At 35.5% G+C, this 26,414-nt stretch overlaps 2 protein-coding genes across 4 annotated transcripts in view; one reads left to right on the top strand and one right to left on the bottom strand.

Annotated features, from left to right (window-relative positions):
- The window catches only part of LOC106070416 (GTPase IMAP family member 7-like), a 374,699-nt gene that overhangs the window by 291,699 nt on the left and 56,586 nt on the right, over nucleotides 1-26,414 (bottom strand). The gene's annotated exons all lie outside the window — the stretch shown is intronic.
- The window catches only part of LOC106070418 (uncharacterized), a 52,977-nt gene that overhangs the window by 10,890 nt on the left and 15,673 nt on the right, over nucleotides 1-26,414 (top strand). For all 3 annotated transcript variants that reach the window (XM_056008101.1, XM_056008099.1, XM_056008100.1), the window contains exons 5-16: nucleotides 501-641; nucleotides 2,758-2,819; nucleotides 3,666-3,773; nucleotides 6,346-6,518; nucleotides 7,655-7,824; nucleotides 15,540-15,647; nucleotides 16,208-16,418; nucleotides 19,315-19,375; nucleotides 19,955-19,996; nucleotides 20,096-20,168; nucleotides 23,031-23,134; nucleotides 25,960-26,041. In XM_056008101.1, the coding sequence (XP_055864076.1) occupies nucleotides 501-641; nucleotides 2,758-2,819; nucleotides 3,666-3,773; nucleotides 6,346-6,518; nucleotides 7,655-7,824; nucleotides 15,540-15,647; nucleotides 16,208-16,418; nucleotides 19,315-19,375; nucleotides 19,955-19,996; nucleotides 20,096-20,168; nucleotides 23,031-23,134; nucleotides 25,960-26,041 (1,335 nt within the window). The remainder of the gene's footprint in view (nucleotides 1-500; nucleotides 642-2,757; nucleotides 2,820-3,665; nucleotides 3,774-6,345; nucleotides 6,519-7,654; nucleotides 7,825-15,539; nucleotides 15,648-16,207; nucleotides 16,419-19,314; nucleotides 19,376-19,954; nucleotides 19,997-20,095; nucleotides 20,169-23,030; nucleotides 23,135-25,959; nucleotides 26,042-26,414) is intronic.

Genomic DNA, 26,414 nt, shown 5'->3' on the forward strand with positions numbered 1-26,414 from the left:
TCACGTAATTAAATACGATGTGATGGATTTCTTTTGAAACATATAATAACACTTATACTCTATTCAAAATGGATTCACGTACATCTATGTAAATAACAATGAAAACTCCTAGCATGATCTTATGAGTCCGGTTTAAGTTTTGCACACATAGCTAAAATCTCCCGAAGGATGGTGGTGGGTGGCGGCCGGTAAATGTTCGAATCCGGTGCATTAAGACAACAGAATACATATCACGTGACCAGGCAGGCTCAGGCAGCCATCCAGTCATGCAAGTGACTCTCTCCCATGGTGCCCCCTTATAGCCGCCTCTGACTATAAGGTATTGGAAGAACTAATTCGGATACTGAAGAGTGTTTTGAAACAATGTGTCAGCCTGTGCTAAATTAAAAAACAAAAAAGTCAGTAGATTGTTTGTTACTATTGAATTAGATGTAAGTTTATTTTAAAATGTGAATTTTAATCATGTTTGCATTATTGAGAAAATTATTTTGCCTATTCAGAATGAATCCATTCGTCTATGTTGTAACTGAGAAAGCCACCGAATTAAGGGTAACGCTATATGGGGAAAATGTTACGAAGTACTTTGGTCAGCTCAAAGAAACTGGTCTCCAAAACTATAGCTTTTCGGTTTACCTGGAAGAGTTAAGCCATTTTTTTTTTGTATCTATCGATCTGGATATTTATCTGTCTCTACCTGCTATTTGTCTGTCTGTCGCTCTATGTATAAATATCTATCTATCTATCTATCGATTTGTATGTTTGTCCGTCTGTCTGTGGTATCTCTCTCTCTCTCTCTGTATAAATATCTATCTATCTATCTATCTATCTATCTATCTATCTATCTATCTATCTATCTATCTATCTATCTAGCTATCTAGCTATCTATCGGTTTGTATGTTTGTCCGTCTGTCTGTGCTATCTCTCTCTCCCTCTTTATGTATCTATCTATATTTCTATCTCTCTATTTCTCTATCTCTCTCTCTCTCTCTCTCTCTCTCTCTATCTATCTATCATCTATCTATCTATCTATCTATCTATCTATCTATCTATCTATCTATCTATCTATCTATCTATCTATTTGTATGTTTGCCTATTTATCTAAATGTTTGTCTATTCATATGTATGTTTCTGTCTGTATGTTTGTCTGTCTGTGCTATCTATCTATCTATCTATCTATCTATCTATCTATCTATCTATCTATCTATCTATCTATCTATCTATCTATCTATCTATCTATCTTATCTATCTTTCTATCTATCTATCTATCTATCTATCTATCTATCTATCTATCTATCTATCTATCTATCTATCTATCTATCTGTCTGTCTGTCTGTCTGTCTGTCTGTCTATGTAGCTGGCAGTGTTTCACCGACCAAAATATCTAATACTTACGGCCCCTTTATCTTTCCTTGGGCTCAAAGTACTAAGTGATGAGTAATTGTAACTTCTCTAGATATTACAAACTATTTGTATTGGAGGCACTCTATTTGATATACTTAGATCTTCTGTTCAAAGACTTAATTGATAAAATTTTGCTATGTATTCTAAGTCTAACTTTCCATTCGTCTAGCTCCTGGAATGGGGTAAATGGAAAACAGGCTAAAAGAAATTATAAAACGTGACGTACAGAGAACAATATATATAAATCATTTAAAGGAGAAAAATGTGCACGAGTAATGTGAAAAACTCCGTCCTTTGAAACTAAATCTACCAATAATGTACAAGCCATTTTCCTAATTTGATATCAAATCAAAAAAAAAATATTTACCAATAGTTAATTGGGTATTTTGGTTTTAGGGGGAAGCGTGGTCGAACTTGGCTTGGCTTGGCTACCTAGAAGGGGGCTCGAGGTTCGACACCCGACTCGGGCAGAGTTGTGTTTACTGAGCGCCTAAAGGCAGCACGGAAAACCAACTCCTAGATACCCCCCCCCCACTGGTCCACACATGAGATTGGACCAAAAGCGCTCTGAACATGCTATAAGCATGAAAGTAGCGCTATATAAAAGCTATAATAATAATTTATGATTTGCTAGGTACACTAAATAATTGTTTCAAGTATCAACTTGACCGGAGAAACAGTGTTAATATATATTTAAGGGGACTAAACCCAAAAATGTTTAGTCATATTTGTGAATACTGTAGTATTAGTTTCCCTTTAATGCAATTAAACGAAATAATGAATTACCAGTAATTAATCGCCTAATTGCTGTGTTCTGTTTTATTCGAGTCCTGTCTATATCAATGAATAATTGTCTGCAGTTTCATCTTGATAGTACAATGGGTTTGGGGAGAATAACGTGTGTACCTTTTTATCGGATAGACAGACGGAGTGAGTTGATATAAGCTTTATAAATCATATAAAAAGTGTTTTTATTTTTTTTTATTGATAGACAATACCTTTATATTACATCTTATAGAGCCATTATTTCACACACCATAAACAATGAATGGTAGATTTTTTTGAAAAGCAGAATTTTTTAACACGCCCCTTTCCCCCATTCCCACCCCCACCCACCCCCCTTGTTATACTTTGAAAAAAATTATAACTTTTAAACTAGATTTTTCTTAGCGTGGCTAACGAGCTAGTGTATTGTCCTACAGATATAATAAAGTCGTTTTCTAGATAGTTGTCCCGTGTTCAGGTTTCACCCGGTTTGCAAGCCGATAGGAGGAATGGTAAAAAGAGAAAAAAAAATTCTTATCATAGAAATTCCTTTTAAAATCTGTAATTAATGATTAACTAATCTCACTATAGGAATGGAGGCCGAGAACTCTTTCAGATGAGTAAATATGATATCTTTTGCTGTAATAGACTAGGTAAGTGTCTATGTATGCTGTATATTTCCTAGCGACCCCCCCCCCTTTTAAGAAGACATTTTTGTATAGTCTGTCCGTCCGTCTGTCTGTCTGTCTGTCACATTTACAACAAATATTGAGAAGCCATTTTCATCATAATTAGGGTCTTTAACCTGTTAATCCTTGTTATAGTTTTATGTCCCTTTGTCGTCGCTAGTAATGTTTCCATGATTAGGAACAGGCAGTTCACCCTAAGACCCACATTCCTTATTTGTTGTTTTTGATGCTTCAATACCAATCAACAAACTTTAGGGAAGGACCTCTTCCAGAGGACAGTAAAAAGAGAGATACTTGATAGGCCTTTATTTTATATAGAGGGAGATTAAATAGTGTGTATTTCAAACTTGTAAATTATTCTGTGGGAGATAATTTAAAATATAAATCCATCCATCCATCCATCCATCCATCCATCTATCCATCTATCTATCTATCTATCAGGAGTCCACATGCCATTGGATATAACTTTTAAAACATTTCGACAGCTGCTTTTATTGATAAGATTATATCTGTTCTGAGGGAGCGGTGGCTGAGTGGTTTAATCGCTTGGCTTCCGAACTTAGGGTCCTGGATTCGAATCACGGTGAAGACTGAGATTTTGAATTTCGGAATTTTTAGGGCGTCCCTGAGTTTACCTGGGTACCTGACTTTGGTTGGGGAAAGTAAAGGCGGTTAGTCGTTGTTCTGGTTACATAACACCCTGCTCATTAGCCATTGGCCCAAGTAACAGATGACCTTAGCATCATTTGTCCTATAGATTGCAAGGTCTGAAAGAGGAACTTTACTTTTTACTATATTCTTTTATAACAGCGCTTTGGATAGAAAGCATGATATCACCGATTGGAGTTATTGTCGGATCAATCATTGATGACCCAAACAAACGAAATCAATTTAAAGCTAAAGGAGGGTTTACGTTGGGTAAAGAGCTTTTACAATTTTATTTAACAATAGAGAAGTTTTAGTATGAATAGGTATTAGTTGAACAAAAGCCTATTTATACGTTGTTCTTTTCTGTTGAGTTATTTATCACGTCAAGCTTGTTGGACATTATACTCATATATTCAATAACTACACTATACAAAATAGGTATTACATTCAGTTCTCTCTCTGATAGGCCTGTTTGGTTACGACCACTTGTAACGCTCTCTCGCATATACTTTTGATCCGAAATCGTCTTACGTCATCGGACGCCTCTGCATTATTCTATGTTTAGATTTAGATTTCCACTCTATAATATTTCCTTGTCCAAATTGTAGTCGGGGATTTCTTCCTGATAAGCTAAATAATGTCAAGGACGCTAATTTACATCGCAATATTGCCAACTAAACACCAATGACTAGGCAGAGTTCAAGTCATTGATTATAATGAATGACTAGATTGATCTAGGGGCACGCGTAAGGGGGGCGATCATCATCTTTTTTTGAAGCTGCGTCTGTATTTTATAAGAAAAAACTTTTAAAATATAGCTTATTATCTTTTCTTTTTTTTTTGCTTGATGGATAAACTTAAAGGATAACCATTTACAGATTTTTTCCGCCTTAGACAAGTTACCTAATTGCTAGACAAGTACCTAATTACTAGACAAGTACCTAATTACTAAATAAGTACCTAATTACTAGACAAGTACCTAATTACTAGACAAGTTACCTAATTGCTAGACAAGTACCTAATTACTAGACAAGTACCTAATTACTAGACAAGTACCTAATTACTAGACAGGTACCTAATTACTCCGAGAACATCGCAAAAAATAACAGGTAAAAATTTCGTGTTTTACCCATGTCAACAAAAAAGTAAATGGATCCTTAAAGAATGAATATGAGATATGTAATCCCGATTCCAAAATATGGGAAATGTTTGAGAACATAGGTACAGCTGTGTCTTGTGACCTCAGGGTCGGAGGAGATTTATATGGCACTTATTTCATTTTTTTAAAGCTTTTATCAACTCTCTGTCTGTCTGGGAAAGAGAAACTATTTTTCCCATAACCACTATCGGATCAAGTTGTAATTTTGCAAAATTTTTTTTTTACGTGATCAAACAAGAACCAATTTAAGAACAATAACTACTTACTTAATTAACTAATTTACAATTAATTATCACACTTACCGATAAAGCAGTGGTATACGTTGAATTAGTCCCCTTGATGAGGCTCTATTTCTGAGTGAACAAGTCTTTTTTTTAGATGCATTTAAAAATATAATCACGGGAACATTTACACAGATACCCCCCCCCCCCTCTACCACCCACCTCCCCCACCTTCCCAACTGGTCCTGGCAAGTGATGTCATAATAGCGCATTGAAAAAAACTTAAAGGATGAAATTGCGATAAACAAAATCAGTTGGTAAAAATATTTCTAATCGCATAGATTTATTATTGATAGTCCAGATCTATTACACAATTACATAACTGATCGAAACTAATTGATACATATTAGCAAATAATAAAACCTTGGTATTTTTTTTTTATAGTTGTTATTTTTAAGTATTTTGTTTTCTATGGCCACAGCATTGTAATGACTTAAATGTATCCCTTCCTGAAATTTTCTCCTAATGACTAAGAACATGTTAAATATATATATATATATATATATATATATATATATATATATATATATATATATATATATATATATATATATATTGTTATAAACCTGGTGGTGGCACAGATGGGGGTAGTGGTGTGTGTGTAGTCAGCCGACGCAAATCGCCCCAGGCCAGCGCTAGACGAGCGGTCAACCGTGACGAGTTACGACTGTCAGCCGAGTCGAGTGTCAACAGGACAGTTCGGGAAGGATCGCAGCGTCACGAGAGTTGTAGTCATCTGACCACCTAGAAACGTCGAGCGGCGTTCTGTCCGGTTCTAGAAGGCCAGTAGAGACCCTATATAAAGAGCGGAGGTGACGCAGTCAAGACAGTCGAGAAAAGGGGCTCAATACAGCAAGGTTCAGAAAGGAGGTTCACGACAAAGAGTTCAGAACACGGTCGACTACAGCACAGTTCAACGGTGTGGTTCTGTACGGAGCATTACGACGGTTCAGTGCGGAGTACTGTCAAGTACAGTTGAGACGAACGGCGTCTTGATCTTGGTCCGTGATCGAGTCCGACACAACGAGCCCAAGTGTGTGAAGTCAGTCCCGAACTGTTGAACCCAGTGCAAGCCCGGAACGAGACGGAGAGGCCAGTGCTACAGTTGATACGGCGGAACGGTGTTATCGGAGAGATATTTGTTAGCGCAGAGCTATTTGTACTGTTCTACGTGCTGCCAATTGTACAGTATTGGCTGTTATTTATGGACATTAAACCTTTACGTTATTTTGGAGCCCTGACTTGTCAAGTTCTTTAAGTTGGTGGTGTATGGTGCAGTTTGCAGAGAGCCTGGATAGTGAGATTCGTAACAATATATATATATATATATATAAATAGTGAAACGAAACACAAAAAATAATTAATTATCTTTTTTTTTTCTATCCTTGACTTGTAAAAACAGAAATGTTGCTGCCAATTACACATAGAGAGTCTGGATATTTCATGCCAGATTTAGTTAATGGGTTTTGCAGCAGATGTACCATGAATTATGCCTCAGATGATATGGTGGTCTTCCACTCGACATTCCGAAATGTAGCCGAGGCTTGGCAATTTGATCCCGGTGACAGACATATGGTAACTGAATTACATACTGTGGCAATCTTTTAGTTTTAAGTGCTAGAAGTGAAGATGTCTTGATGTTTACGATGAAACTGTATTGATCAGACCATGCGTTTCTGATAATATAATTTAATGTAGATTTCTATTTTAAACAATGACTGAACACACTATTATAGCAGCATGCCGGAGATGCTTGTAAAATGTTTTACATGTTTCAGATGTTCCTTCAAAGTCGAAGATAGTTTACTTCCTAGTCCAAACCTCCCGCAGGACGACGGGGGCTGGGAGCGGGCAGTGTTTGAACCCGGGACCATCGATAAATCCAAACGATAGTCCAGAGAGCAAACCGCACGACCAGGCAGCCATTCAAATTTATAGAATGTATTAAAGCAATGAAGATCATTTCACGATGAATACAAAACTTTAACTCTGGAACTAGAAATCACTTGAGTAAAACACTCACTGTACAATAAAATTAAACAAATTAACTCTCTTCGTTCAAGCTCATAAATACAACTACATCTAACAATGGTTCTGGTTCTACAAGTCAAACTACAACTTCACTTGACTAGATTATTTCTACAACTGACTTTTCTTTTTCGTTCCCAAACTTTTTAATCATCAACCTCTCTGTCTGCAATTGCAAAAAAGCCACGCCTTTCACTGCGTTAAATCCTCACTGCTCCCTTTATGGTCATTGGGCTCCATCTTTTCTATCAAAGCGAGACTTTTTACCCATAATTCCAACTAGGTCTCACTTTCCACTTGAAACATTATAAACACTATAAATAATTGTACTCCTTTATTCCCGACTAGTTCGTTTCACAATAGCTGTCAAACAATGATACCACACTTACCGAAAGTAATTGATTTAAATTATACTTCGTATAAGCTTGTTTTTTTTTTTTTTTAAGTATTTTTTTCAAGTTTTTCTTGTTTTTTCTTCTGATAATGTGACTTATTACCCTTGTATGTAAGACGACTAACATTCAATTAAGTCACACGTAAACGTAATAATGTTATAATTTAACTCTTTCCAGCTGTAAAAAATCCTGGCGAAATTGTTGCGAAGGCAAATATTTGTTTCATGTGAAATTGTTGCGCATGTCAAAAAAAATCATGTATCTTGTAATGTTTTGATTACATTTCAGACAAGAGTGATAATGCTGATAGAAGAGCTATTTAAACTTCCGACGCAGGTCACTTATACCATATACCAAAACGTGCGGATCAGTGACAAAACAGAAAGCTACACTGTAGAGGTAGCAGCCGTGTCTCTGACCATACCGTCTACGTTGTATGCCACATTTTATTTCTGGTGGTAAGCTTCTTTATTATTCCATGTTCTCTTTTGGTAACTAATGTGTTATTGCGCTGATATCCAGTCTTAATATAACTAACAATGATATTGGTTGATATCCATGGCCTGCGGGGAACGCTTCTCAGCCTCATGGTGGCGTTTGGTTGGAAACGGTCGTCAGAGGAGACAATTAGGTCTATAAGGAAGCAAAACAGAAACCCCCGTTGATGTGCTTATGGACCGAGTTCATTGCACCGGCGGGGATGGAAAAGAGACCCAACAACTATGTCACCATCTACACACTGTTCATTAATGGACCACTCCAAAAAAAAGAAAATGACTAGTGATGGGCAAAAGTTAACTAAAAAGTTGCTAACTTTTAGTTTAACTAAAAAAAATTAGTTAAGGCCAAAGTTTAACTTAAAAAAAAAAGAGTCTAGTTAAAATCCTAGTTTAATTTTTTTTTTTAGTTACAAACTAAAACGTTTAATTACAAATTTTACAAACTTTTTAAACATACATACCAATAAATATTTAGATCTATGTAATTTGGAGAATATATATACATATAATGAATTGTAGAGAGGAGAATAAACTAGAGTGTGCACAGGTCACTAGAAAGCCTTTTGACCTTTACCCTATAATGGCCACTATTCCCGCCAATTCAAGGTATTTGAAAGGCGAGAAAAATAAACGTGTTCATTATATTTCTAGCAAGTTTTGCTGCTAGATAAATCTTAATAATTCCTTGCTTCTATATATCTACATTTTGCTGCTTTTTATTAAACACCAGTGTGTTCCTGTATAGCTGCAGGCCAAGAATTTTGCTTTACTATAGATCTAAAAGAAATGTCGTTTTTTATTTTAAAACTTTTTACTAGATAGATCTAGAGTTAGAGTCTAGTAGTACTTCTAGTGACGTCTAGTCTATTAGTATTAGTCTATTACTACTATTAGATCTATAGTCATAATAGTTTATATTTAATTATTTTAGTCTAACTCTTAGTAGTCTTATCTTTGATCTAGATATAAAGTCAAAATTATAAGTCAATAATAATTAATATAGATCTAGATATAGATCTATTAATTGAAATCTATATTACTTTACTTTATTAGACTAGATCTATTAGTTTAGAGATTCTAATATTCTAGATTGTCTAGAATTAGAGTCTAGATTAGATCTAGATATATCTATATTACTTATTATACTAAGATGCATAGATGATAGATCTATAATGAGTATAATATTAATAATAGTAATAGTCGTCACTACTAAATTAACTAAATCCAGACTAGATCTACATCTACTTCTATTATAATTATACTTAGATCTACTATCTAGATCTATTAGATCTAAATCTAGTATTATCTACTAGAGTATTATAAATTATATATCTAAATACCCATATCTAGTTATAATCATAGTTATAATAATAATAATCTAAAATCTCTAGATCTAGAATCTAGAGTTACTAAGATATCTACTAGACTCTATCTAGATTTTAGATCTAGTAGTAGTAGTAACTAGTATTTCTTAGATTATTTTTAGATTAAAATATTAATTATTTGATTTAGGTCTAGTAGCTAGATCTAATAATAATCTAATTCTAGATCCAGATTATATTTCTGATCATTTCGTTTGTAGAAGATAGATCCAGAATATTCTAGAATCTAGAGTTAGTTAGAGAGTCAACATGCAGTTTTATCATTAGGGCCTACTTCTAAAGGTAACTTATATTAGAACTTGGACAATTACTTCTAATTTCTTTTTATAATAGTATCATTCTAGTGATTCTATTAAGATCTACATTGACTACATCTATCTCATAAAGACATTTAAATATTTTTTTCATATGCAAAAATAAATGTTTATTACATTTTGCTAGAGATATTGGTTGTGCTTTATATTTTTCATGTTTGGCTGTTTCGTCCTTAAAAAAGGTCAAAATAGTTAGTAAAAGTTTAACTAAAGTTTCTTAGTTTAGTTTAACTAATTTTTTCAATTTGTGATTAACTAAAAGTTTAATTACTTTTTTTTAGTTCAAACTTAGTTTTAGTTTAACTAAAAAAAATTTAGTTTAGTTCCCATCACTAAAAATGACTAAATGTTGGTTCAACGAGGGCTATACACTGACTGTCTTAATATAAGACAGACCCGAGACTTTCTTACAACTGAATCAAAATTGGATGAACACTGGCTCAATGTTAGCTCAACTTGGGTTGAAAAATGATCCATTGCTATTGCATCACAGAATGAAGCGATGGTGGATGGTAGGCACTAGCTAAATGTTGTAACTCAACATTGGTTCGAGATTGATTCAATACAGCTCAACATTGTATCAACACTTCTCAACATTGACTCAACACTGACTAAACACTGGTCCAACACTTTACTAAATATTGACTCAATGTTGTCTCAACACAGACTCAAAACTGCTTTAATATCGGCCGCACCGACTAAAGAACCCTCTAAAAAATTAATACAAAAAAAGATAAAAGATCTCTCTTATAATATGGCTGTCTTTATAATATTTGTTTATATCTACAATATTACAAGAGTTACTGAAAGGGGCGTAACTTTCCATCAAATTCCCCTCTCCTCCCTAAAAAAATTAATAGGAAAAAAAAAAAGTACAAACAAATCAACAAAACTATTTACAACATAGTAAATATGTTCTTCTTTTTAAGCAAAGTCCCGATATCTTGAAGGTTTCTGGAGAGTAGCTCTGGGTCGCAGAGAGTACTAATGAGTGTCATCGGTGTTTAATGAAGCGTTACAACACTTATGCTCTACGTCTAAAAACTTGTCGTCAACACACTCCCTTTCTCTGTCTGAATAAATGTTTATGTTTTTTAAAGGTTTCTGGTCGTATGTGTCTTCTGTTCCTTTGGTACTTGAAACCATTTTCTCCTAGTATAATGTAAGCACGTTCATTCACTTGTTTACATACTCTGCCTTGTCTCCAGGCTTGATCGTTGGGTGATTGGTAGAAAACTTTCTGTCCGAGGTTTAGAAGGTTCACCTCTCCAGCTGTTTTGTTATAGTGTCGCCTTCGACTTTGCTGTCACTTCTCTCGTTTGACTGTGACTTCTTGTTGGCTATCTTGGCGATGGCGTCCTTGTTGTCTTTCTGAATACCATCTGAGCCGGACTTAAGTTGATATCTTGCCTGGGTATGTTTCTGAACAGTATTGGGGCTTCATAGGAGGCGCGGTGGCTGAGCGGTAAAGCGCTTGGCTTCTGAACCGGAGGTCCCAGGTTCGAATCCTGGTGAAGACTGGGATTTTTAATTTCGGGATCTTTGGGCGCCTCTGAGCCATCCAACTCTAATGGGTACCTGACAGTAGTTGGGGAAAAGTAAAGGCAGTTGGTCGTTGTGCTGGCCACATGACACCCTCGTTAACCGTAGGCCACAGAAACAGATGACCTTTACATCATCTGCCCTATAGACCATAAGGTCTGAAAGGGGAACTTTACTTAATAGGGCTTCATAGGCATTTGATTTACTTTCTTTGGATTTTTTCATGAAATTCTTTAACTCTTTTTCTCCTAATTACCATATCTTCGTTGAATTGACCGCATTAAATTCAATTAATGTTTTATTTTATAAACTTTAATTTTGTGTTTTATAACAAGAACATGCATTCTCCAAAAAATTATATACCAGAAGTAACGTTTTCTGATTACAAACAAAGATGTTATTGAAGTTTTATCATAACAGGTTAGTGTGTACTAATGTGAAAAAAAAACTCTTTTGTCAGAACGTGGTAAATAATTACTGAGATAAAGAGTTAATATTTTCACTGCTGCCACTGCTTTGCCGTTTGACTGGTGGGGATTTCAAATGATTGACACCCCCATGACTCCATAAATGTGGTAAATTCAACAGATTAAAACTGAGGTCCAAAATCACTGATGCAAACTTTGGGTACTCCATATCTGGCAAATAGGTTTTTCAGATTTCTTGTATCTACTTGACTTGTTGTCGTGTGCAAATGTTTGACTTCTAAAAAATTGAAGCAGTAGTCAACCATGGCAAAGTATTGTTGGTGGAATAATTGAAACAAATCTATTCCATCTTTATCCCAGGGTTTTAAACCCACATTATGCTGCATTAAACTTTCTTTCTGGTCTGCCGGTTTATACTTTGCTGACAAGGTTTATTCTTGCCGCTATTCCCGGCCAGAAAACTGCGTCCCTTGCTCTTCTCATCATGGCATCATATCCTAAATGTGCTGCATGTAGTTTGGTTTCAACTTCTTTTCTTAATGCTCTTGGGATAACTATTCTCTCCTCTTTCATTACAAGGCCATCCTCATAGGTCAGTACATCTGCAAGTGACCAATATTGTTTAAGCTCTGGAACAATAGGATGCTTGTCTGGCCAACCATTCAGTATGTACTGTTTCAACATCTGCATCTCATTGTCTATTTTGACTGCATCTTTAACTTTATTCAACTTTATATCTGGGAGGGCCAGTCCTACCATGTAGATGGATGTGTCAGGAAAATCTTTCTGCTCGGGCAAAGGCTCTCTGCTTAGGGTGTCGGCAATCTGTAATCTGTTTCCTGTTTTATACTGATACTAAACATCGTATCATCTTATCTTATATAATACAGACGTTACTTCAAAAAAGAAGATGATACCGTCCTACGCGTCATGCGTTCAGTCATGCATATTAACCAATGACTTAAATTCTGCCAAGTCACTGGTTTTCCTGGCTAGCTCAGGCAACCCATTCCATGCTCTAATAGCACTAGGAAAAAGGAGTATTTGTACAAATTTGTCCTAGCATATTGGATGAGGAATGTGTCTTTATTTTTGTGTCTTTCAGAGTATTTTATTAAATTTTGTTTTTGTATTTGAAGATTATGGTTCAGTGTTTTATGTATAATTGCTACTTTACTTTTAAATCTTCTATTTTGAAGGCTTTCTAAATTTAGTGATTTAACTAAAGGTGTTACTCTAGTTAAGTGTAAATATTCCTTTGTTATGGATCTCACTGCTCTATTTTGTGTCTGTTCCAGTTTCTTAATGTTTTCTTGAGTTGGGGAGTCCCAAACAGAGGATGCATATTCTATTATTGGCCTAACCAAGATTAAATAACATTTTAGTTTTATGTTCTTATTTGATTTATAGAAATTTCTTTTAATAAACCCTAATGTTTTGTTTGATTTTTTGATAATTTCATTGATTTCATAACACCATGACAGTTATTTATTATAACACCTAGGTATTTTGCCTTTTTAGTTTGTGTTACATGAATAAGAGAAAGTGGAATTTATTTGTTTTACCTTTTTTGTTACTTTTTTTAGTTTGTGTTACTGGTTTACCATGAATAAGATAAGTGGAATTAATTTGTTTTAGCTTTTTTGTTACTCTTAATAACTGACATTTTTCTGCGTGGAAAGACATGCTCCAATTTGATTTCCATTTCTGTAATTCATCTAATTCTCTTTGTAAAATTTCTGTATCTTGTGTTGTTTTTTTTTGTTCTATATATTATGCAATCATCTGCAAATAATCTAAGACTGTTCCTTGAGGTACGCCTGATTTAATGTTATTGGTGTTGATTTAAAGCCATTTATTATTACAGTTTGTTCTCTCCCTATCAGAAAATTTTTATTCCACTGATGCAAAGGACTATCTATGCCATAATATTTTAATTTTTAAAGAAAACTATGGTGGTGAGCTTTATCAAAAGCTTTGGAAAAATCTAGTAAGATAGCATCTATTTGCTCACTGTTATCTGAACCTTTTGAAAAATCATCAATTAGTCCTATTAGTTGTGTTTCACATGACCTATATTTCCTAAATCCATGTTGGTATGGAGTAAGGACATTATGTTTGTCTAAGTGGTTTATGATGTTGTTACATATTATGTGTTCTAGGATTTTACATGTGATGCTGGTAAATGATACTGGTCTGTATTTTCCTTGGTCTGATTTTTCTCCTTTTTTAAATAGGGAAAAGGGGGGGGGGTGACATTAGCTTCTTTCCAGTCCCTTGGTACTCTGCCCTGGTTAAGAGATGCCTGAAAAAGTATTTTGAACACTTGGGCTAGCTCATTACTTAGTTCTTTTAGTAATCTAGCTGGAATACTATCAGGTCAAGACGCTTTATTAGGTTTGATGTTGGCTAATAGTTTTTAGAATCCCTTTTATTTTACTTTTATATCTCATTCATTTCTAATTGTCGAAATACTGTTTTCTTTTCATTTGGTTTGATCTTCTTTTCCTTTAGTCTATTGAGTAATGTTGATCGGTTTTCCCTCATGATTTTTGCGAACCTCTTCTACTGTGTGCCTCTTGCCAATTACAATTTTATCATCATGCTGTTAGTCGGGCTTACTTTGAGACCAAAAGAAAGTCTATTCAATTTGTACCTGCCAAATGGAGTCGTCATTGTAGTTAGACCCGACGAGTCCGGATCTGGTTTCCAATGCCAAAAAAATGTTTATGAATGTCGACTTTGCTAAATATCTTGGCGTTACCCATTTCAGCCAAAATGTTATCTAGTGTTGTTATGTTGTTATGTTGTTAGGTTGTTATGTTGTTATGTTGTTAGGTTGTTATGTTGTTATGTTGTTATGTTGTTATGTTGTTATGTTGTTATGTTGTTAGGTTGTTAGGTTGTTAGGTTGTTAGGTTGTTATGTTGTTATGTTGTTATGTTGTTAGGTTGTTATGTTGTTATGTTGTTAGGTTGTTATGTTGTTATGTTGTTAGGTTGTTAGGTTGTTAGGTTGTTAGGTTGTTATGTTGTTATGTTGTTATGTTGTTATGTTGTTATGTTGTTGTGTTGTTATGTTGTTGTGTTGTTATGTTGTTGTGTTGTTATGTTGTTATGTTGTTGTGTTGTTGTGTTGTTGTGTTGTTATGTTGTTATGTTGTTATGTTGTAGGCCTAATGCTTCCTCAGTAGTGCCTTGTTTAAGGGTTTAGGATCAATGCAGGTTCTGATCCTGTGCTTTTTCAAATGAATCAAACATGTCCGCTGCCTCACTCCCAATTATATATATATTAGTGTTGCTACACGTATCTCTTCTGTCTCTGTTGTGACCTTCGTGGTCTTTTCATAGTTATCATAGTCTCTTCTGAATCATTCCCAATTGGCCGCCGTATCGCCTGTTTGCAAAAGTGGTTGCGGCACTGGGAACTATTTTTTTTATTGTAGCCATTGTATCGCGTGTTCCCTTATATTTTCCCTAAGTTTCACTAGATTATAGTTCACCTTAATTTGGTGTGTACACCGCTGCCACCACGTTACGATATATACTTGAAATAAAAGTAACAACGCTTTCATAATATAAACAAATAAGTAGCTTATTCAATCAGCCATCCTGGCTTACAGAAAAGTTATCCCATGGATAAACATCCCACTAATAAACACTATACCCAAAATATCTGCAATATTAAGGGGGGGGGGGGGGGGGGTTACTGAAAGGGACGTAACGTTTTATCAACAATACGTTATTCCTTGCACCCATTCTCGGATGAAGTTGAAACTTTGCACATGAATCAATAAAAAAATTGAACCAATTAATCAATTATTACTGGCAATAAATAATTTTGTTTGACATCAAATAAGGGGGAAAACTTCTAAATAAGTGAGAGATATATTGGTAGGTTATAAGTTATATGAGTTCTTACCCTAAGGTAAGATTAGTTCTTTTATAGGGATTTTAAAATATATTTTGTTGTTGTTGTTTTTTTTTTTTTATTGTTTTTAATTACAGCACTGTCGATATAAAAGACATACCGATGACCCATTATGCTGTGTTCATTTTTGTAGGGGAAGAAGATTTCAAGGAGGGAATCGAATTAGATGGGCTCGATATTCCAGGGTAGGATTTAGTCTACAGTTTCCTATGAATATTTAAAGCGATTGTCGTAATCAGAAAATGTAAAAAAAAAAGTTTTATCAATCTTTTTTCTTTCTAATTTAAATTCCTGTTCTATTAAATGATTACTTTAAGTTGTAATTCTAATGTAGATTTCACATTATAAGACTGTTGTGGTTGAGTGGTTAAGCGTTTGGTTTCCGAACCGAGGGTCCCGGGTTCGAATCCAGTTGAAGACTACGATTTTTTGTTTTTTATAATCGGTATCTTTGAGCGCCTCTGAGTCCTTCCAGTTCCACTGGTTACCTGACAGTAGTTGGGGAAAAATAAATTCGGTTTGTCGTTGTGTTGACCACATGACACCTCTGTTAACCGAAGCATCTGTCCTATGACCACAAGGTCTGAAATGTAAACTTTAATTTATTTTTTATTATAAAAAACTGTACAAATTAGAATTTTTAAAAAATATATATCAAAAACTGCCTTTTTTTTTCCTACAGCTACGAGTTTGAGTAAGAACAGAAACTCCCACTTTATCTTGTTTGTATTGTTTTCTTTTCTAGAATCTTACCTCTACGCGTACAACAGTTTAGACCCTTACAACTAACTAACGGCAGTGTCAAAAGCCTAAGTGGTAAAATAATAATCCCCATAGGCGATCATAATTGCTATTTAAGAAAGTATATGCCTTTCGGCCTTTACCTGTACGGTATTGCTAGTGATTATCTGTACATGCATCCAGCAGGATTTATCACCGATATCTCTCGATCTAAGGTAAGACCATTACATTTGTGAACGCATCTTTTCTTAGACTCCTAAAAACTGTCAATTTTTAGCGGCCCCGAAAGGGGAAAAGACACTATTAGTTTTGTTTGGCCTGTCTGTCCGTCTGTCCGTCCGTCCCGTTTATACCTCAGAAACTAAAAGAGAAAATGAAAATCGACCATCATGATATTTTAGATCATTCAATGTATCGTTTTTTCTTTTCCGAAAGTGAAACATCTAATTTTAAAAATCATATATTGAAGCAGAATTTTCAAAAAATTACACCACATTTCAATGAAAAACTTCAGGGGAGGTAACTTTTTAAATAAAGGTCATGGACTTCTTCATTTATAACTCTAGCTTTATTCATTGATTCGCACATTGGTACAAAAAATGTGCATCTAAGGTCACAATGGTAAAAGTGTTAATGGTTCATTATAAAATATATTTCCCATTTGTTAACTAACTCATTGAATAGAATACTGATTCAAAAGTTGTTTTAAAAAAAGAAGTTTGATACGAACTTCGTTTCAGTTATAATTTTCAAAACTAACAAACTGCGTTTATAGCGCGCAGTTTAGTCATCATCATTATAGGGGCCTACACTTGACAGTCTAAATACGACCAAATAGATCTAAATATATTCATAATAAATGTATTTATAATTTGAAAAAAAAAGTATTAAGACAATAACTTATCTTCTGACAGCTTAGAGATGCAGATTTATTTATTATGTAATCAATAGTATTACATTAAGAAATGAATCGGATACAAACAGCAGTGTACACCATCAGTAATAAGTAAAGTTAATCAGATATTGATTTTGTACTTAGAAAAGAATTAATTTAATGCACAGAAAAATGTATTTACTAATTCAAAATATTAATTTTCACGTATTATCCTTTCTCTACCCAAACTAGTGCCCCGCATTTGTCAGGCCCTGCCTGAGCTTATATATCACTTACCCCATCACGTTAGCGTGTTCGTTCGCCTCTAACACTGTAGGCCTTATTTTTACTACTACACATAGTACCTTACGTAGGCACAGCACTATTGGCCTTTTTCTATTAACATAATGTATAAGGGTTGTCTCTCATGAAAGATTTCGCCTTTTGGGAGTAATCAACGTAATTATTGATTTAGAACAGGTTTGCGCGTAAAATCAACAAGCTAGATAATAATTTCTCCTCTGCACGCTGGAGTCGGATAGAAGCTACTAATTTAAGTAAGAGAACCAGAGCACTTGCAATAACCAAATAGTTGCTTGGACGGTCACAGACGGAGTTAGTCAATGAAACTTTCTTGGTTAGTCGCTTTGAACTAATAATGAAGGTGTCTTTTCTCCAGGTGCAGTTCTTATGCGGAAGCTAAATTGATGTTTTTAAGAACAATACGTGCGATAGGAACTACAGTTGTCCCTTGACGTTCGCAGATCTGAATTTCGCGATAGGGCTATACCACGGTTTTTTCAAAATAAGTAATGAAAAAAATACTCCCGCTTCTTTTTTTTTTTGAACTCGGATTTTCCCACGGCCACCCGGTGTATAGGGACAGTGGCCTATAGGAAATCGTTATAGTAGAGGCCTAAACACTGACTGTCGACCACGCCACGTCAGAAACAATTGGCATGTAAAGGTTTTTACGAGAATTATAAATTGTTATTTAGGAGATGAAAGTGTTAAGGGATGTCTTGTGATACTGTTTGTATTCAAAAATTGTGTACTTAATTGAAATTAAATACAGCGGAAATTTTAATTTCTCGGTTCGTATCCCCATCGAAAGTCAAGAAAACAGAATATTTCATTATTGATTTTTATTTTAAAAAATCTTTTTTTTTTTTTTTCAAAAGTTGCATTTATGTTACAGCAATATAAATGACCTATGAGTTTATCATGTAGAAATAACTAAGACGTTATAACTGGTTCAAACTTGATCACTACCCGTTTGCCTATTCAGATCCGATTGAATTTACGATTCCGACTACTTGTTTTTACTAAAGCCCCAAGCTGACGTTTAAACAATCATAGCCTCGTCGACTCGATAGGTCCTAAGATGCTGTCTATACCGAATCTAAACGATATTTAAAAACCAAAAAATGTCATGTTAAGAGCTGGCATGGTGATTGGTAGCGTATAGATGCCTGCAAGGGTTCCTAACTATTGAGTGACAAGTTCTAACTAATGAGAACTGATCTGGATATCGAAGCTGAGGGTGACTAGGAATGCAACCCACTGGCCGCACCCTAAAGCGATGTTGGTGGCAATCAATTCTCCTTGTAGCAACAGTGGTAATACTGTTTTTAATCATCAAATCTAAGACTCCTAGTGCTTGACACTTTTAATTGGTGAAAAGTGTGTTCAAGAGGCTAAGTGGGCTTGAACCTGGCTTGGCTTGGCTACCTAGAAGGGGGGTCGAGGTTCGACAGAGTTGTGTTTAATGAGCGCCTAAAGGCAGCACGGAAAACAAACTCCTAGATGCCCACTTCCCCCCCCCCCAACTGGTCCACAAATGAGATTGGACCAAAGCGCTCTGAGCATGCTATAAGCATATATATATATATATATATATATATATATATATATATAAAGCTTATATCAACCCACTCTGTCTGTCTGTCTGATACCAATCCTGTATACGTTAGTTCTCCCACTTTCCAGTCTGTAGCTTTGCACAATTATTCACTGGCGAAGACAATACATGAGATTTAACAAATTAGTTTATAATTAAGTGGAAATTTTTTTTATAATGAAAAGTGAGAGAAAATACTACAGTATTAAGAGATATCGCAGTAACTGTTAAGTTCTTTTTCTTATAAAAGTTTGTTTTTTTTATCTTGTTTGGTAACATTGTAAAGACACAAACTCGAAGTATTTATTTATATTTTGTTTATTTTGTTTATTTTCAGGTTCAATTATTATATAGTCGTCTAAGGACGCGAACATACGGTAACCCTAACCTTGAAGCTGGTAAGGGGCTTAAGGAGAAACATTGTTGTTGAAAACTTATCATTTGTTTCTAGAATGTGCCGAAATAATCTCCAAATTTGTACTTTATACGAATATTTACATTTATTTTCATAAGCATGAACACCATTTTTCAAACAATACTGAAAAGACATAAAATGGTCACTTATATTTCTGTTTAGGCAATGTAAAACGTTTGAAATGTAGTAACATTCTTAAATAAGATAAATCCAAGATTTATGGAACAAATATATATTGACACGGATGCGCAAGGCTTCTGAACCGTAAGATCCCTAGGCGCCTCTGAGTCCACCCAGCTCTAAGAGGTACCCGACATTCGTTGGAGAAAGGTAAAGGCGGTTGGTCGTTGTGCTGGCCACATGACATCCTCGTTAACCGTAGGCCACAGATACAGATGACCTTTACATCATCTGCCCAATGGACCACAGCTTCTGAAAGGAGAACTGTTTTTTTTTACTTAATATATGAAATTGCTTACATGCATTAACCAAGTATTTATGAGTTAGATTATAGTTTATAAAATAGAAGCAAAACTAATCCACAGTGTTTTTTTCTCCTTAGATCGTAAAGAAAACGAGGAGAACCTAAGATTTTATCCGCCTCGTGAGTTGAATTATTTTAAAACTAGTTTTGTCTTGGTTTATGTCTTGGTTTAATAACAGAAGTCAATAAATAAGGTTTTCTTTCTTTTTTTCTTTTCAGAGCCTGTCTCCTGGGGAGAATGGTACACCTGGACATGCTCTAATTGTGAAACTAATCAATCATTGCTATATAGGTGAATGCTCTTTATGTACTCTGGGAAGGGGCACGTACCCCGTATGGGGGACGAACGTGAGCTAAGAGGTTGTCGAGGTAACATAGGTGCCCCAAGGAAACTATTTAAAGACCAGCTTAGGCACCATTTTGATTTAGCTGAGATAGAAGAGAGCACCTGGTTGGATGCGGCCTCCGAACGAGACAGCTTGTGGTCACTCACAAAGGCCGCGGGATACACATTAGAGACCGATAGAAAATCCGCTGCCCAGGACAGGCGCAGACGGCGAGATGAAAATCTAAATCAACCACCGCGGACAATGGTTATGCTTGCAATGGATGTGGCAAAATATGTAGGTCACAGCTGGGTCTGCGTATCCAAGGCAAATATTGCATTCTTTATTAATCTTCGGACTCGAAGACAAGCCTTTTTATTATTAATTTGTGTACTTGAAATCATCCTATAACGGTTCCATAAAGGCCCATTTTAAGTTCACGTTTTAATGTGAAAAAAAATTGTTGATGCGCAGGGATCAGTTTTAAATTGGTGCCCAAAAAAATAACTTAGAGTAGGTAGCAATTTGTAGATTTTACGCAAAGCAGTTCGGTGCGAAATTCGTGGAATGAAAAACTTATTCGGATAAAATCAAGATGAAGAGAAATAATTTTTATTCTTTTGCAAAGAGTCCTGCAGTTTGCAGAGATAAAGTACAGGCTATAAGAACATGGAACGCAGGCATACAATAGTGGTGTCCGGGATCGCCGAAGAAGAACACAACAGGAAAAATGCTTAAAAACGCTGTCTAGTGATTACATAGCCTAACATGTTACCCTTGAAATGTAACTAGGATTCATCTTATCTTCTCATCTTATATACTACAGACGTTACTTCAAAAAAGAAGATGATTATGTTCTACGCGTCATGCATTTAGACATGCATATTAACTAATGACCTAAATTCTGCTTAAGTCACTGGTTTTCCTGGCTAGGGTTATAACTAATAGCACTAGTCAAGAAGGAGTATTTGTACAAATTTGTCCTAGCATATGGGACGAGGAATGTGCCTTTACCTTTGTGTCTTTCGGAGTATTTTATTAGATTTTGTTTTTTGTATTTGGAGATAATGGTTTAGTGTTTTGTGTATAACTGCTACTTTACTTTTGAGTCTTCTATCCTGAAGGCTTTCTAAATTTAGTAATTTTACTAAAGGTGTTACTCTAGTCAAATGTGAATATTTTTTTGTTATGAATCTCACTGCTCTATTTTGTGTCTGTTCCAGTTTCTTATTGTTTTCTTGAGTTGAGGGGTTCCAAATAGAGAGTACATATTCTAGTATTGACGTAACTAATGTTAAATGTTCTTATTTGATTTATTAAAATTTCTTCTAATAAACCCTAATGCTTTGTTTGATTTTTTTTAGTTTCGTCAATATGAGGATTCCATGACAATTTTTCATTTATTATAACACCTAATTATTTTGCGATTTTAGTCTGTGTTACTGGTTGACCATGAATGAGATAAATGGAATTAATTTGTTTTGGTATTGGTTACTCTTAATAACTGACATTTTTCTGGGTGGAAAGACATGTTCCAATTTGATTCTCATTTCTATAATACATCTATTTATCTTTGTAAAATATCTGTATCTTGTGTTGTTTTTATTTTTTTTTATATATTATGCCATCGTCTGCAAATATAATGACTTTTGTTCCTGGACTAATGCAATATGGTAAATCATTTATGTAAATTAAAATTCTAGCGGACCTGTGAGTATTTCTTGAGGTTCACCCGAGTTTACTGTTATTGGTGTTGATTTAGAGGTATTTTTATCATTACAGTTTTCTCTCCCTATCAGAAAATCCTTAATTCACTGATGCAATGGACCATTAATACCAAAATATTTTTTTTTAAGCAAACTTTCTCGGCTATTGTTCCATAGTGTCCCACCGCAATCTAGGGTATTCGATATGCCGTTTTCAAGATCTGTTGTGGAAAGCTTAGTCAAGAGGCTAAGTACGCTTGAACTTGGCTTGTCTGGACTACCTAAGAAGGGTTCGAAGTCCAACACCAGACTCAAGCAGAGCTGTTTCCTTAGCGCCTAAAGGCAGCACGGAAAACCTTCTCCGAGGTACCTCCTTCCCCCCCCCCTCCACTAGTCCGCAAATGAGATTGGACCATAGTGCGCTGAGCATGCTATAAGCATAAAATGACTCTACATAAAAGCCTTAATTATTCGTGTCCACCCAGGTTTTGCCAATGAAGAAATCATAAGCTGATAAAAGGCGTTGTAATAATAAAATATTTGTATTTTCCTATCAGTGTAGTCTGGCAGAATAAAAATGTTGCTGTTTTTTTTTTCCTGTGCGCACACTACAATGGAGAATCTGAATCTAAAAGTCGGCTAATTGAAGAAGTATAAAGGATCGGCCTCTTTGGTCAAGTGGGAGGTCCTCTCTCGAGATGTATCGCTCAACAGGATCATTTGTGACATTCTTTGACAAAACATACGAACTGCTCATAGCGTATCTATTGTAGTTGGTCATGAATAATAAGGGAGCGGTGGCTGGATGGTCAAGCACTCGGCTTCCGAACCAGGGGTCCTGGGTTTGAATATCTGTAAAGACTGGGATTTTAAACTTCGTGATTTTTAGAACGCCCTTGATTACACCCCAAAGGGTACCTGACTTAAGTTTTGGGGTAAGTAAAGATGGTTGGTCTCATGACACCCTGCTCGGTAACCTTTTGGCCATGGAGACAGGCAATGTGCCCCATCGATCGCAAGGTCTAAGAGGGAAACTTTACTCTAAATAATGAGCACATAATGAGCAAAAATAACATTCTTGCTTTATGACTGTAACATTGGTAGCTAAAATTATGTTTGCAGAAAATGTAGAAAAGCTCCAAGGGGACTTATCTACTATGAGAACTACAATTGCGACCAAGAGAGCGAAGAAGATAGAAATGAGTTTTGTTCGGATATGTGTCCAAGTAATGTCCTTTTTTATTCATATATTTTACGATAGAGACACAGTTAAAGGTAGAAGTAATTAGCTTTATTAACTGGCTAAAAAAAATATTGTACAACAGTGATTGAAATCGATCTGAAATTCTTTGATTGAAATGAAAAAAACAGGAATACTCGATCATGTCCTTCTTTTATCGACTCTAGCAAGTTTAAACTTTACAAAAATAGTTCAAATAAATTTTTTGGATGCAGGGAAAAGGAAAAAAAAAAAAGGGGGGGGGGTATTTTGCGAAACAAAACCACTGGCGGATCAGGGAGGGGGGGGGCGGTAGATGCGATCGCCCACTAACACTCGGCCAAGAAGTAGGAGAATCCCTCTAAGTATTATTTACTTATGTTAAGAATATATATTAATTATTGATATTTTTAACCTATTTTTGGATTGTCGCTCCCCTTCCCTCTTCTAGTATGTTGGCCGATTAGGTGGGGTAGGGTGCGGGGGGGGGGCGATTGCATCAGTGCCGCCCCTCCAACCCTTAACTTTCGAACGGGCTGGGGCGGTCCAATTTTCGTAGAAATCATAGGCTGTTAGCATAATTAGTAACATATATATAGCTAATGCAAAATTAGTATATATCTATACTATGAAGTAGAAAGTAAGGCGTATGTATGTATGTAAATTGAAATCGAAACCGTTTCACTAGTCTTGACAAAACTTGGCAGAAATGTTTTTTGGGTACTATAATGTTATACATTTTAGTTTGTTGTTGATAGTTGTACCTAGATATTTATATTTTTGTACTTGTTCTATGGTTTGGTTTTTTTATCTGAATTTCTGCAATATGATCTTTGTTTTTCCTAAAATCAATAATCATTTCTTTACTTTTCTGACCATTTAAAATTAGAAAGTTATCTATACACCATTCGTAAAAGGTGTTAATTGTTGAATGGTACATATTTTCGTCACCTGCAATAAGGCCAATGATTGCTGTGTCGTCAGCAAATTTTATGATGGGAGTGTCAGCTGATAGGCTCTGAATGTCATTTGTGTATATGGTATACAAATACTGGTGACAGGACGCACCCCTGCAGGCTCCAGTGCTAAGTTCTCTCGTGCCTGACACATGGCCGTTCACTCTCACATATTGTGGGCGTTTGATAAGAAAGTTTAGAATCCAAGATTGTATGCTTTTGCTAACGTTCAGTTCAGATTGTTTTTGTATCATGCGATGTGGTTGGAGGGTGTTGAATGCAGATGAAAAATCTACGAATAATACTCTGGCGTAGTGTCTCTGAGTATCAAGATGATGGTATAGACAATTCAGCATGAATAGTATTGCATCTTCTGTACTTTTTGACGGTTTGTAAGCGAACTGGTCCGGGTCAAGACGTGTTTCGACTTCTTTCAATAGATGTTTTAAAATCATTTTCTCCAAGCACTTCAATGGAATTGACGTAAGTGCTACGGGACGTAGGTTGTTGTTGGAAGCAATGATCTTCTTTTTGGGTACTGGAATTATTTCAGATGTCTCCCAAATGGAAGGTATTTTGTGCGTTTGCCAGGACTTGTTGAATATAGCACAAAAGATATAAGCCAGTTGTTCCGCACATAGCTTTACAAGTATGCCACTTAATTTGTCGGGTCCCAGGGCTTTGGTAGTGTTTACTTCTTTAAATATTTTAATCACTTCTTGTTTATTAAACAGTTCTTGAGATTGGTCTAGATTGCTGTTTTCAAATGATGCCAATAAATCACGGTGGTCTTTCTCGAAGTTGTGGCAGTCAAATCGGCTGTAGAAATCATTTAATTCATTGGCAAATTCGTTATTGTCAGCGACGCACATTGGTTCGCGCTTAGGTACGTACGTACGTACGCAGTTTCAAGCCGCTCCAACAAGCTTTAGAGTTATTTTTCTTGAAAGAGCTTTCAATTTTATCCTTGAATCTCTCTTTTTCTTCAAATAATTTCTTTTTAAGGGCTTTCTAGGCTGAGATAAATTCAGAAGAACTACTCTTGAACATTCTTTTTTTTTTTTTTGTATAGAATCGCTTCCTTTATTTCTTTGGTCATCCAGGGTCTATTGTTACTGAATGTTTTTATTTTCTTCTTTGGTACAATCATGTTTTCACAGAACTGGAAGTACGAATTAACTGTTGTGGTAAGTTCATCGATGCCAGGGCAGTTGTTTACAAAGATGTCCCAATCTGTTTGCTCCAGACAACTTTTGTAGCTGTAAAACAGCGTCGTCAGACCATGACTGGATGGACTGTACTTCGGGTTTTGTTGTTTTTAAAACCGGTTTGTACGTGGGTGTAAGATGGATCATTGTGTGGTCCGACTCTCCGAGGGGGAATAGCGATTGAGATGTGTAGGCCATTTGTATGTTGCTATAACAATATAAGCTTTGTTTATGTTTTTTAAAATTATATTTTACATTTTTCTATGGGTTTTTGTTTTCATAGTGGATGCTGTGTGAAATATGTAAAATATAATTTAAAAAAAAAAGTTTATATTGTGTGATATTGCATTAATAGGGTTAGGGTTTACTAGGGTTATGGTGGCTTCGCTTCCTAATAATGGAAATTTTGGATCGAATCTCGGTAACAAAGACTGGAACTTAGAATTTCGGTATTTTTAGGGCGCCCATGAGTCCAACCAACTCCAAAGGGTACCTAACTATAGTTGGGAAAAGTTAAGGCAGTTGGTCGTTGTGCTAGCCACATGACACCCAACTTGTTAGCTGTTGGACAAAGCAACAGATGACCCTAACATCATCTACAGATTGCAAAGTCTAAAAGAGGAACTTTAACTTTTTTTTTTCATAACTTTGTTGTCAATGTTTTACAGAAAATGAAACAGCAGCATGGAGTCAATGGTCTGAATGGGAATGCAGCCCGAACTGCACAGATACCAGAATGATAAGAGAAAGGTTATATTTATATCTATTAAATAGCTCATCACAGTATATCAGCAACTTCACAAAAATAAATATAATTTTTATGAATAAGTGATAAGATTTTTGGACTAGGTGATAATATATAAGTAAAGGGAGAATCTTCGTACAGGAGAGGCTTGTTAGCCATGGCTTTCTACCCACCTAGGAAAAAGAAAAACTCTGAATTCAAACCTCTGATGCCTTGCAGCTATGTCCAAGAATAGGAGTCAACCCTGAGGAGAAAACAGGAGCCGGTAACTCTTGCGCACACAGAGCTACACCTTGGGAGAGTCTGCGACGAAGCTGGTCCCAAACGGGGTCGGCTGAGAAAGCATCACGATAAGGTGTACAAAATAAACTTCGCATT

The sequence above is a fragment of the Biomphalaria glabrata genome, chromosome 13, assembly GCF_947242115.1.
Source record: "Biomphalaria glabrata chromosome 13, xgBioGlab47.1, whole genome shotgun sequence".
NCBI classification, from domain to species: Eukaryota; Metazoa; Mollusca; class Gastropoda; family Planorbidae; genus Biomphalaria; species Biomphalaria glabrata.